The 13,509-nt window shown below is 42.1% G+C and overlaps 1 protein-coding gene across 2 annotated transcripts; it reads right to left on the reverse strand.

Moving 5' to 3' along the window:
• Positions 1-1,178: 1,178 nt before the first annotated feature.
• On the reverse strand, positions 1,179-11,524 carry PCDH18 (protocadherin 18). Of its 2 annotated transcripts, none has more exons than XM_066548941.1 (4): positions 8,729-11,524; positions 7,737-7,822; positions 7,416-7,579; positions 1,179-2,752 (listed from the first exon to the last, which is right to left on the reverse strand). In XM_066548941.1, exons 1-4 carry the CDS (start codon positions 11,210-11,212, stop codon positions 2,076-2,078), a joined length of 3,411 nt encoding a protein of 1,136 aa, XP_066405038.1. In that variant the 5' UTR covers positions 11,213-11,524; the 3' UTR covers positions 1,179-2,075. The 2 variants fall into 2 exon arrangements, with proteins under 2 accessions (XP_066405038.1, XP_066405037.1); XM_066548940.1 differs by having other exon boundaries at positions 7,737-7,825.
• Positions 11,525-13,509: the final 1,985 nt, after the last annotated feature.

Here is a 13,509-nt window from a genome sequence, read left to right on the forward strand (position 1 = left end):
GAGGATCCAAGGACTCCTGTCAGCAGGAGCTGGATATAGTTGGAGGCACAGCTATGAAGTCTGTCTTGAGTGGACCCTGAGAGCCAAAGAGGACAAACACTTCTAGAACAGCTGCCTGCTCCAGTCTAAGCCCCTGGAGTGAGGGGGAGTGGGAGAATGGGACCCAGGTGAGGCTTGTGGGGCCAATAATCCCTATTAGTAGGAATGAAGGGTAAAAACAGGGAAGAGATGTCAAATATTTAATGAGGTGTTACAACTCCCTCTCAATAATAGATGGCAACTCCATGAGGCTCAAGTCCTGCTGGCATTCAAAGGTGCTGTAAGAGAGCTCCCAATGTGAGGTCCTGGTATTTCTAACCACTAAAGCATAGCCTGAGCTCCTGATGTGTAAACTAGGTGAGAACCTCTCCATTGTTCAGGTGTCAACAAATGCCTACACATCTCCAAATGTCCCATCTACAGCACTGTGAAACCAATAAGGAGATTAAAGTTTCCTTGCACACAGAGAAGAGAAGAAATGAAGCTTATGCATACAAAAAAATTTTTGCTTTGGAGGTAACATTAAGCAGGAATTCTTGTATCTAGCACAAAAAAAAATATTTTATAAGATACTCTACCAGGGCCATTCTCCAAAACAAATGAATCAGTTTTATGCCCAGGTTGACTTGGATTATTCCAACAGTTTTCCGCAGTTCTGGCAAAAAAAAAAAAATATCATATAAAATATCCATTTGCATAAATGCCAAAAAATACAGGTTTTTACGGCCATCTCTTAACACTCCTGAAATGAGCACAGGGGGCTCAAAACCCACCCATGTTTCTCAACTGTAAAATCCATTTGTTTGCTACTAAAAAGATCTCCTTGTGTATGAGAGGCTAACAAAAATAGTTTTGAAGTAACTAAAAGGATGACATTGACTTTTATCTGAGCAATATTAGTTACATCACCCCCACTACAGCAATGGCACCATAATATAAATGACTTTTCACCGAGCTTCAGGACAGAGAGAAGCCCCACTATGGAAGGATGGGATGCAGCCAGAGCAAATGTACCTGCTGGCTTGCCCTTTGCTAGGAAGTTCAAACATTTTTGCACTGCTTTGCAAACAAAAGACAAGCACACTTACAACAGAGAATATAGCTAATATAAAAATGTAACTGCGTGCAGAGGCAAAATATAGCTGTTTTTCTGGAAGATGCAACATTGCTTTTATTTTGGTGTCATTTACAAAGATAAATCAGTTCATTGCAATTTTTGTATTTACATAAATTCAGAATTCAGCTTGAGGTCGAAAAAGCTGATTTTAATGCTGTCTTTCAAGTATACACTGCTGACTTCAACTGGCTTTGCAGTGTAACAACAGCACAACAAATTTACATTTTTTTGCAGAGATCACAGTGGAAGACCCATCACAGAATTCCATTATTTGTTCACTGGGAAAAACACTTATGTGCCAAAGACAGGAAGACTTCAGCCTGCAACAATCCATGACTTAAATTAGAAAATGATTCTATAGACCAAATGCATCAAAATAAAAAAAGACATTTTAGGTTTCATGGGAGTTATAGTTCTTTATTATAAGAATAAAACATTGCAAAAAAGGTGTTGGATCATTTACTGAAACTAACATTTGCATAACTTTTTCAGTGTTTTGAATTTGTATTCGAAACATTTGAAAGAAATAATATGGGAAAACAAATCCTTCTTCTTGTTTTTTCTTTTTTTTTTTTTTTTAAACATGCCTGTGTGGCAAGAATGCTCTAAGTTTGACAAGGGTGGTACTATCTATATACATTTAGGAAACCATGCTTGCTGTGGGTGTACAAAAATAAAATTTATTTGTTAAATTACACATAAATATAAGGTACAAATGTATTTTTAAAATACAGATAAAGATAATCACACTTGCATTGTGTACATATGAAAATACAGTATTTTAATATTCAACATACACAGACACATTTATGATAAATGCAACTAGTTGGCAATGCCAGTTCTCCTCAGTCTATTTTTTATTCATTTTTTTTCCCCTTCCAGTTTTCCATAAATATGGAAAAATAGGCTTTTGAAACAACTAGTTCTGCCGGACATCTTGCAGCAGCTTGTTAATTTCTGCCACCAGCTCACTGGCATCCATGAGTTCATGTTTGCCATCGCTGAGGTGGTTGAGCACATTGTCAAAATCATCCTCTTCATAATTCTCCGGGATCTCCTCCATGGCCGGCAGCCATTTGGATGAAGGCTGCGCGCCCGAGTGAGTCCCCAGAGCGGGCCCGTTGTTGGCAGGGTTTTGGAAATGCGTGCTGGCTGCCCAGGCTGCCACCCCCGGTGGATAATTCACATTCTTGGCTGGCAAATGTCCCTTCCTGCGCTCCAACGAGTTGGAGCGATCCATCTCATTGCACTCCGTGTAGGCGTCCAGCGAGGGGGGCAGCAGGCGCTGGAAGACACTGCTCATTTCGGAGAGGAGGGAGGAGGTGCAGGAGTCCCCTGATTCCTCCTCGCTCTGGCAGTCCTTCCCAAACGTTGAAAAACTCTTCTTCTTCTCACTGGCGTCGGCTGCCTGGGCATCCTCCTCGAGGCCCTGGTGGTGCTGCTGCTGCAGGTGCTGCTGCTGCTGGGGTGCCTGGAACTCCTCCCCAGGGATGAAAATGTTGCTTCTGTAATCGGAGGAGGGAGAGGGCAGCGGGGGCATCCAGCACTGGTCCGAGTGGCCCAGGACCCTGCACTCCTCCGTGCACAGGCGCATGGCTGCAAGAGAAACAGGAGAGTGAGCACCCCCTCCTGCTGCACACAGCGCCTGCACTCACAGGGGCTCTTGTCACCAGGACTGCAATCCCCCAGAGGTATTTGACGCCGGCAGGGGGCTATTTACAAAATTTACAAATCACGAACAGGACGGGATTACTGTGGAACGTGCCTTGAGCTGTTTTATTTTCCAGCATCAGTCTCATTACATGGTTATGACAATGGGAAGATGCCACCAGCTCACATCCCAGGCAGTAGACCAAAAACTTAATGTTACAACTTACTTTAAAAGGTTTTTGACCAATCACACCAAGCAAAAGCACATTGACAGTAGTACTATCCAATCACTATAAGCACATGTACCTTTGGTTAAAACAATGCTTGGTTATTTCAAATACAATACCTGCTTGTAAGCCTGAAACACAATGCACAGAGCTCCATTATTAAGCTTCAACTTTCCTAATATCTTGTTAGATAAACTTTTCTGTAGCTTAGGGAGTTATTCTAGAGAAGCGTTAATACACAGATCATTGTTCTATTTGTCCTTGCTTTTCTACTTTTTACATAATTTTTCTGCTGACCTATCTCATGGCTACTGCTTAGCTCTAATCACAGTTCTACTGTCTCTGAGGCCTGCCTTTTGCAGCTTTCCCAAAAACCTCTAATTTTATGGATACCCACAATTCCCCCTCTCTGTTCTGTGCAGGAACGTGGCAAATACAAACAGTCTGGTACCTCCGTTGGCAAGAACGAGAACAACCAGTGCAGTTCATGTAAGAGAGTAATGCAATCTCTTAGCTAAGATGAAGATAAACATGTAAATTGCAGTGGAAAAACAAGCACTTGTGGCTTGAAGCTACATGAGCCCTTTGTACAGTTCTAGCTCATTAAAAAATATAAAATAAAAGGAAGAAATCTCTACCTCCAAGCACTTACTTGAGTTTTAGAGAAGTCTTCCACATGCAACAACTGAGGCATTTCAGAGCAATCAAGTGGGAATAAATGGACAGAGGAAATAAAGAGCAAAGAATAATAGCATTCAGAGGGATCTCCTTTTCCATTAAACAATTCCTTTGTTCTGGCAATGAAGCAAATGTAGAACTCAAGATGACCCACTGCCATATTACCTTTTTAACTAAATCAGTTAAATTTTAATCCACTGTCAGAATTCGAGGGTCTAATTCCCAGCCTGTGTGACTCTGGTGTTTATACTGGATTTATACTCTCAGGTGCACTTGCAGCTCTGTAGCTCAGGTTACTGGCCCATGCTGGCTTAGGCCTTGGCATAAGGAGGGCTCTAACCCACTGGATGGGAACCCAGGTCAGCCATGAGGGCTGAAGAGCAGAAGATGAAAGAGCTGCTCTTTCAACTTCTTGGTTTATTGATGTCTCTCAGGTTGAAGCAATAAGGTGGGGCAAATGACAGCAATCCTGAGTGCTACACTGGTCCAAACTGGCCCACAAAGGGGCACTGTGAGGGTCCTTTGCAAATATTCCAAGAGGTCTGGGAATGGTTGCTGGAAGCAGGGACAGGCAAAGCCCAGTTTGGCAGGCCTGCAGAGAGGGATGTGCCAGGAAAGATGCTAAATTTTCCAGCCCAAAGGAAACTGATGGTAGGACACAAAGCCTCGCCTCAGGCCATGTGTCTGTGTGCCTCCCAGATATGCTGGAGAAGATCTGGGTGCTGCTGGGGCCCTAATGGGTCTGAGTCACCAAGTGATTCAAGACAGCTTTCAGAAATGACAGACTCTTTGCATTATGCATATTTTGACCATAAGAAACCCCTACCCATATCACTTAATGGTTAGATTATCCCACACAGAATAGAGTTTCTTGCTCTTTCCCAGCATATACTGACTGCAAAAGAAATGTTTGCAGTCATGGCCTGGAAGTTTTCCTTGCTCCCTCAACACATTTCCCATCTGGCTCTGGATCCACTCCATTTATCAAAAACTCTTTTTGTAGTGGTGTAAGCAGAACTGAACAGAGTATTTCAGTTTTGGATGTACTAGTACTATTTATAAAGTCCTACTCTCATACTGTCAGCACTATATTTTTCCACTATACACAGCCTATCATATTGTTTGCTTTCCTAATGGCCTTTCCATTCCTATGAGTATAAACTCTCTCCATGTCATGCCTGCAAAAGTATGAATTTCTTCAAGATTACAAGCTCAGAATGCAGCCTGGATATTGCTCAATCTATTTCAAAATAACTGCTGATCCAGGAGGTTTCAAACAAAAAAAGCAAACTAGAATATATCAGTGGCTGAAGTTTTTGTACAAGTGACTGAAATGCCTGAAAGTGTTTGTTCCCATATATGACATTTTACCGAAAATGCCCAAGAGTTAGAACTGTCAAAAGACATCTAAGTTATCCATGACCAGTTCTCAAGTCATCCCAGTAGGTGAGGATTATACTCATAATTAAGAAGATTCCGTTAAGACTTCTTTAAATTCATTAGATACTTTCAGTGCTCTGGCATTTCATTAGTAGCGAAGTTTTTCTTAATGACAGTTTTGCAGCCATTGTTATCAGGAATGGTTTTAGTTTAAAATAATAAATTCTGACATTCCTGAACACAAGATCAAAAGATACTTTGAAATAACTGAATGGTGACACAATCTGTCCTTAAATCAGCAATGAATTTAAAAACGGCCAGATCCACAACAGCTTTTATTTTTCTCTTTTTATTTTTTTTTCCAGAACTTAAAGCTTGCTGGTTAAGATTTAAAAAGAAAAAGAAACAAGTCTTTCAAGAACAGCTATGGAACTTTCCAATCATGTAATTTGTGGAGTTTTGAGGGACTCGCTCCATTCCTTTCTTGTTCCACCTTAAATAGACAAACTGAAAGGACCTTCCCACAGCATTTTTGCCTGTGTCTAGACTGACAATGCAGAAATCTTTCAGAATGGAGAACAGGAAACCTTCAGGAAGTTTTCTTTTCCTTTTCATATATTGGGATTGTAGATCAATTCAGGTCTCATCTGAAGAGGTTCAGCAGACTTATCTGAAGGATTAAGGCCATGCATAGCAATAAATGGACATCTGGGTGAGACTAAATACCAGTCTTGATAGCCCAACCCAGTTCTGTCTGCACTGAGAGGAGTTTCCCTTACTTTGAATTTAATTAGCCGGGCATTTTTGGAAATCCTATCCTTAGGCTTACTGTTTAGAGAGGGAATTGTAAGAGCTGAAAATGGGTCATGGGCATTTCAGCCAGCTAAGAGGACAACCATTCCTGTCTGCTGGCAGCCCCCAGTTGCCCACTGTAAAGGGATCACTCTTCCTTGGCAGCAGCAGGGCAGGATGCCAGTGCAAACACCATTGCACTTCAAGCTACCCAGGTCAACTGAGAGCTCCAGAATATCCCTCCCTGCCTCCTTGCTAGAGCATAGGAAAGAATGAGACATGCCTCATGCTAGCTGGCAGAGGACTAAGTAGTAGGAGTTAGGGAGGATGAGGATAAAAATATATTAGAAGTCCAGATTTAGGTAAAAGATTCTGAAAACAGATTAACTCTTCAAGGCCCCCTCACCATTTCAGGAGGCAGGTGAATGGATGGGTATGTGATACAAGACCTAGACTGGAGCAAAATATGCACAGAAAATTTTAAAGTTTAAATGTATATGAAAAACAATTTGAACTTCTGGCATTCTCTCTTGTCTAGCATAACAACCCTGGTTAATGCATGGGGGTCACCTTAGAAAGGCCATGTGCTGCACCACGTCCCAAAGCAAAGGGCCTTCATTTATAAAATTACTTTACTAAACTTGTTAAATTTATAAATGTGGTTCAATGAACCCTACTGAAATTATCTGGCCCTCTGGTTATACAGAGAAAACTAAATATGATCTGAAGTAAGAACAAGATCTAGGGTACAACCAGAGGCTGTATAATTATTAAAGTAATTACAAAATTCTTCTATCTAAGCATGAATTCCCATGACCTTTTATTCAACTTTTATTTGAGCATAAATTTAAAAGTAATGCTTCATACACATTAATATGTATATGTTTGTTTATCCTACTGCCACTCACCCTTTTCTAATTTCTTTTCCTTTTTGCCCTCTGCCCTTGAATTGTACCTCTTAAGCTCTTGCTTCCAGAAAATAGGGTTGCAAGATTTAAAATCTGGGAAATATTTAGAACCTTCCCTTGCCACTCAAGTTCATTTTTCAGTGGGAAAAACACTTTTCTTTCTTCTCCATCTATATTTCTAGTTCACTTTCATACTCCATTTCTAAATAGTAAAGGTTTTTGTCATATGGATCAAATCCACTGCGGAAAACCTATCTCCCAAATTATAGGTCACTGTATTTTTAAAAAACCACAACTGCCTGGCTTTGCAAAAACGTCCACCGTGTCATTAAAAGTCTAAGGGCTCAGAGCAGATCATACTTTTAGGACGAATCTGGAGCCAGCTCATGATGTGAGTAACAAAAAATAGGCATTGCTCTGGGTAGATTTGCAGTTGTATCTGAGGTTTCATTTTAGTAGATACATCAAGGCTTCAACTCAGTATTTATCATGAAGCAAAGTAAAAAAGGAAGGAAATATAGGACTTGAAAACTAAAGAATTTTTGCTTTCTCAGTAGTAGTTTTATCAAAGTGACAGCCAGGCAGAACTGTAAATAAACTGCTCAGCTTCCATTCTGCTCTTACCTGCAGGAATTCTTCCATCTGTAAGGAAAAGGTCACTGAATCCTTCCCCAAGAAGTCTGTCAATTGGAGACTCTCTCCCCAAATCATAATCACTGTCTCCAGCTTCACTATCACCCCGGCCACTGTCTTTCAAGCTGAATTTATCCATATCTTGTAGGGCATATCTGTAAAGAGAATTGTGGAGAACTACATTATCTCAAGTACGTTATAATCCACTTTTTGTTTAAAAATACATGTATTGATGTATTTTTACTCATCAGTACATGAGGATACATGTACTGATCCTACAATCATATGTAGCAGAACAAACTGGATTCTTACCTGTAGCTTCTGGAATATTTGTTCCCTCGAAAACTTGGCCTTGGCTGATACTGGCCCTGATGAAGCATCGAGAGAAGCTGAGAAACCTGCTAAAGAAAAGGTGAAAAGACTGATTCCTTGAAATGAAAGCTCAAGCTCCTTGGTGTAAAACCACTAATTTGCTTCTCAGGTTTGTTTGTGGTTTATTTTTTCCCCCTTTAAAATTTAATTAAATCAAATTCCTGCACATATATAAGGCAGTATAATAGACTATTTGGTAGTGTAGTGTCTGACACAGAAAACATCTGAAGACTCTCTAAAATTAGGAAGTTCAATGCTGTTCATTAGCCTCTGAATTCATAATAATGAATTTCTTAACAAGTAAAACAAGCAATTACACAGAGGTAGAGTTTTGTTTTGGTTAAATATATTAGAATCAAGCCTTTAATATTCCAGGATCCTAATTCAAAACAAAACAGCTTTACTTTACATGTAAAGAGTTACCAGGACACAGCTCTTATTTATTTAAGCTATGACCCAGCATTTGCAGTAAAAACTGAGACAGGGAATCTCAAAGTTTGAGATACAGTGCAGCTGCATGTTACTGCAGCTGTCATCAAACTGTGTCAGAATGTTTTAGTTCTGCACCCCCATTAATAAAAGAGTTTCCTGGATTGTTCCTGAATATAAATATTCAGGCATCCTTTCTCAGATGGAACTGTACAGAGAGGAGGGAGGGGGAAGGCAAGGAAGAGTGAACAGTTAGCCAGTGCAGAGCACTATGTTCCACTCCATTGTGTTGACCTTACAGGGAAGAACCAAGGAACAATGCTATTACCAATAGATTTAACCCTGTTCCTCAGGGCAATGGAATCTGTTGATATTGGAGTAAAACTGAAAAGCTGTGATATTGAAGAGAAATCCATGACACATTCCCATGAGGCAGGGTGTGTGTAGGCTTCCAAATGAGTGTCTTCATAAATGGATGTGCAAAACCAAGGTCTGGACCTTACCTCGACAGCTGGTGTAGCATGGGTGAGTTCCAGGGAGAAGTTTTCAGGCACATGGTTGGAGGAGATGGTCACCAGGCTGTTCAGGGATTGGTGGCTCTGGTGGCTCTGCCGGCTGCTCATCTGGCCCCTCTCCAGGGCTGGGGAGGATGATGGCGAAGCTCTGTGGTGGGACCTGATGGGTAGAGTGCCATTAACTGTCGGCACCAGTGTGATGTCCCCTTTGTGGATCTGCCTGGAGGGACGTTTTGGATGGTGCTGGTAGGTTGATTCAGCCACGCGACAGTTGTAAGACCTGGTGTCCTTTTTCTCTCGATTGCACCTTGTGGCAAAGATGACCATAATAACCAACAACACGGCACATATAGATCCTAAGGATATAATCGTTATCATAGAGATGTCCAGGGAGGGCTGGCTTACCAAAGTTGCTTCGGTGCTTGAAAATGAATAAACATGCTCCAAAATGGTACATTTCAGAAGAGCTTTAGTACTAAGCTGAGGACTGCCTTTATCCTGGACTATCACCAAAAACTCCCATTGTTTTGCTGGAACTGATTCAACACTCACATTGATAGAGATGTCACAAGTTTGGGGATCCATCACAAAGATGTTGTTTTCCTTGTCAGCTGCTATGGAGCAGCTGAGCTCAGAGTTCATACCAGAGTCTCTGTCTGTAGCCCTTACCCTGGTGACAAGAAAGCCAATTTCAGCATCTTTAGGGATTGAGATTTCTGCTGTGCTGTTGTGTAGCACCGGCCCCACGATGACGGGAGCGTTGTCATTCTCATCAATGATGGTGAGTACAACTGTGGTGTTGCTAATGAGCTGCTGGCTCCCTCCATCCCTAGCTTGGACCATGAAGGCAATTTGATTTACTTCTTCATGATCAAAGGTTCGCAGGGCATAGATCGCCCCGTTGGAGGGATCGATGGTCACATAGGTGGTTATAGAACTTCCCAAAACAGAGTTCTCCAAAATAGTGTATGTCACCTGCCCATTGTCACCTAGATCTGGGTCTGTGGCTGTGACTGATGTGATGTATGCTCCAGGAGAGTTATTTTCCAAGATGACAACTTCATATCTGTTTGTCTGGAAGCGGGGTGGGTTGTCATTTTCATCACTGATTTGGACAGTAAAGTGTTTCACTGTGGAGAGACTTGGCGTTCCCTTGTCCTCTGCTATTACAGTCAAGATGTATTCAGATCTCTTTTCCCTATCTAGAGTGGCATTGGTTAAGATTAAATAGTTATTTTCATAAGTCTTTTGAAGTTTAAAGTGGCCATGCCCATGGAGCTTACAAACGATCTCTCCATTCACACCAGAGTCCTTATCTTGCACTCTGACCAGGGCAACAAAGGTGTCCAGGGGTGACCCCTCAGAAATGCAAGCTACCTCTTCTCTCTCTGTGGACATCAGATTTAAGTTGATTTCTGGCTTGTTGTCATTCACATCCACAACTTTAATTATAATTTTGCAGTGAGCTGGAATAGAATTTGGCCCCATATCCTGAGCCTGAGCGTCAATTTCATAGGATTTGGTTACTTCATAGTCCACTTGCTTCAGCAGGGTCAGGTGACCTTTTTCTGGGTCTATCCTAAAAGTTTCTATAATTTTGGCAGACACATGACTGCTAAAGGAATACACGACCTTCCCATTGGCGCCCTCATCTGGATCAGTAGCATTGAGGTCTATAAGCAAAGTCCCAATAGGAGAGTTTTCCAAGAGCTGGATAATATATGACTGCTGCTCAAACACAGGGCTGTTGTCATTGGAATCAGAAATGCTGATTTTCAGGAGGGATGACCCAGATCTCTGAGGCACCCCTTTGTCAGAGGCAGTGAGTTGGAGTTCGTAAGTCGATTTCAACTCACGATCCAGCTCTCTGACCACAATCAGCTCTGCATACTTAGCACCGTCAGTCCTGGTTCTCACATCAATGCTAAAGAAATCATTTGCAGAAAGGGAGTAAGTGTGAAGGGAGTTGTCTCCCACATCTGGATCAAAAGCACTGTCCAAAGGGATCCGAGTTCCTACAGCTGCACTCTCTGATATCTCAATAGGGATAAGAGCTCTGGAAAACTGTGGAGAGTTGTCATTAATATCCAGCACTTCAACTTCAACATGGAAAAGCTGCAGATGCTCAGTGGGCAGAGTGATCACATCAAACTCTATGGAGCAGTTTAAGTTTTTCTGGCACAGTTGTTCCCGATCAATTTTAGCTCCTATGCTGATTTCTCCATTATCCTCACGGACTACAAGCAAGGGAGAATTTCCTCTCTGCATGGCTCGAAACCGAACTGAGGAAGGGTTAGGCATTTTTAATAAAACATCAGCAACATCCTCCGATAGTCTTGCTATTACTGATCCAACCCTCTGCTCTTCATAAATCCTATATTTCAAATTCTTGCCCAGCACAGCATTATTGCAAGATATTACAATCAGTGCAAAAAGGAATAAAAAGTGCATTTTACCGTCGATTTGATACATTTGTAAGTTTTTGCAATTAATTTCTCCCAATAAGTTAAAAAGCAATTATTTTGCCTTCCTTCGGTACCTTAAATCCAAAGCACATCTGGTCCTTTCCAGCTTGAAAACGCCTTTTCTAGCCAGCCAAGATTTAATAACCTACAGATCAGAAAACTTTTGGCTTTTTCTATACACACCGTTCCAGGACATCCAGATACAATCTGTAAGCAATCCACGCTTTCTCATTTGACTCAGCGCTCCTCTTCCAGGCTGAGATGCTCCGGGGCAGCGTGCTCCTCTCCCACCCTCGGCATCCAGGGACCGCCGGCGGGATGGATCCGCCGCCCGTCCTCCTGCGTCTGCTCCGCACTCGCCGCCGGACTGAACGCCCTCCCTCGCCGGCTTCAGCCTAAATTCCTCCGCAACTTCACTCCAAGTCCCCAGACAAAGCTTTTGCCCGGCCTGTGCTGAGCCCAGTGCAGCCAATCAGGCGGGGAGGGGAGGGGAGAGAAGGGGAGGGAAGGGAGGGGAAGGGATGGGGAGGGGGCCCCTCGGTCAGCGCCCGCCAAGGATTGGGGCTGGGGGGTGCAAATGACTAATGGGCAACTTTAAATCAACGTCTCTCCTCCCCACCCCCCGAATTTTCATGGCAATTTCAAGCGGGGTTTTGTGATTTTAATTCCTCCCCTTCCTGCCAGGAGAAATGCGATCGCACTCCTTATTTACATACTTTAGGTTACCCCTTGTTTAACTCGCTGCGAGCTTTTAAGTGGGTTTGCTTAGTAAAAGAACTGGGGCTTACGTCTCGCTATCCGTGCCGCCAGAGCGTCTTCTTGCTGCTTGTTTGCCTAAAACCTGCATGCTCCCAGTGTATGTGCTCCTGCTCGGAGCCCTGCGAGAGCTCCTCCACTCCACGAAACCTGTCCTCCTCCTTCCCAAGTCAGGAACATTTTGCATTCTCTGGCTGCCTCTCGCAGCATCTCTGCCCTCAGCGCAGCTGCCTCTGCCTGAGCCCCTTTCCTCTGTGTGTTCATGTGTGAGATTGTCTCAGAGCTTTTTTATTTCCTGTTCCAGTGCTACTTTAGATGATCTTTTTCATCCTGTTTGAAATAGCACTTCATGCTCTACCGTGACAGTCTGTGCTAAGCACACCTTCTACATGCCAAGTATTTTAAAGGAAAAGGAGCCACAAGACAGATTGTTTAGAAAACGACAAATTCCTCCCCTCTCTGATGTTACATAAAACTATTTACACTCCCACACATTTGCACACAAAAATATAATCTTGTGTCTGAGTCGAGCATGCATTTTGTGCAAACCAGAAATGTTACAGATCCATGTGTGAGCTTCAGGCTGCATTCAGGACATGGAAGTTGATGCATTCCTCTCACTTCAAATGTATCTATTTATGTGACTTCTACTTCCTTTTTACATATGCTTTTATCATTTTATCCACAGGCTTGCTATGTTTCTCTTTGTTTTTCTGCTAACTTTGTCCATTTGATTATTAGCGTTGCCCATAAGGATACCATCACTCCTTTACTGCTCTTCTCCCTCTCTTATGGTCCCCCCACGGCATATCCCAAAAATGTAAAGAGTAAATCTCTTATTTGCCCAATTTACTTGCTCTCATCAGAGCTCAGCCAAAGTCACTAAGAAGGTTTTTGCTGAAAAAGAAAGCAGAGGAGGCTCAGTGTGAACTCTTCTTCTTTTTAAGCATTCAAAAGCATTTTATAAGCCATTGTCTCTTTTTTTTTTCTTCCACAAACTAGCACCGTGTGGCAAATTGTGCAGAATAGAAATGCCCATAATGAATGTATTTAGTACTGGGTCACGCTGATGAACATTCTGCCCCCATGAATAATACTGTTTTACAAGTTTGCAGCCCTTTCAAATTGCTGATCCCCAAAACCCTATAGGCAAACTAGAAAAGCTAACACAAGCAACTGGGTCTTTAGAAACCCATAGCCATCTGGCCTAAATCTCTAACAATCCAAGCCAATAATTATATCAATTCAGGCTTTAGTGAACCCCTTTGCAAACACCAAAAGAGCAAAGAAAGGAATTAGTGACCATTCTAAGTTCTGGTGGAGAGAATTCAAAGATAGTATAATTCCATTAGTTCATGGACAGCTTTTTTTGCAGCTTTGATAAATCTTCCTAAAACATTTTTCCAAAGTACAAATGTAAACTCTTTTCTGACGATAATTGGGGAAAGAGGTTCAATTAAATGCTGTTCTTAGTGTCAATAAAAAGTATTTTGTTGATAAAAGAAGTCACCACCCCTTTACATGATGAGTACAGGAGATGAATAATTC

Source organism: Molothrus aeneus, chromosome 4 (assembly GCF_037042795.1).
Source record: "Molothrus aeneus isolate 106 chromosome 4, BPBGC_Maene_1.0, whole genome shotgun sequence".
Classification (NCBI taxonomy): Eukaryota; Metazoa; Chordata; class Aves; order Passeriformes; family Icteridae; genus Molothrus; species Molothrus aeneus.

Bases quoted from the DNA above. Each gene is read 5' to 3' on its own strand.
- PCDH18 (XM_066548940.1), bottom strand. From the start codon at position 11,212: ATGTATCAAATCGACGGTAAAATGCACTTTTTATTCCTTTTTGCACTG. The intron at 7,826-8,728 runs GTAAGGTCCAGA...CCTTTTCTTTAG, and splicing joins ATGCTACACCAGCTGTCGAG to CAGGTTTCTCAGCTTCTCTC. The intron at 7,580-7,736 runs GTAAGAATCCAG...TTCTCTTTACAG, and splicing joins AAATATTCCAGAAGCTACAG to ATATGCCCTACAAGATATGG.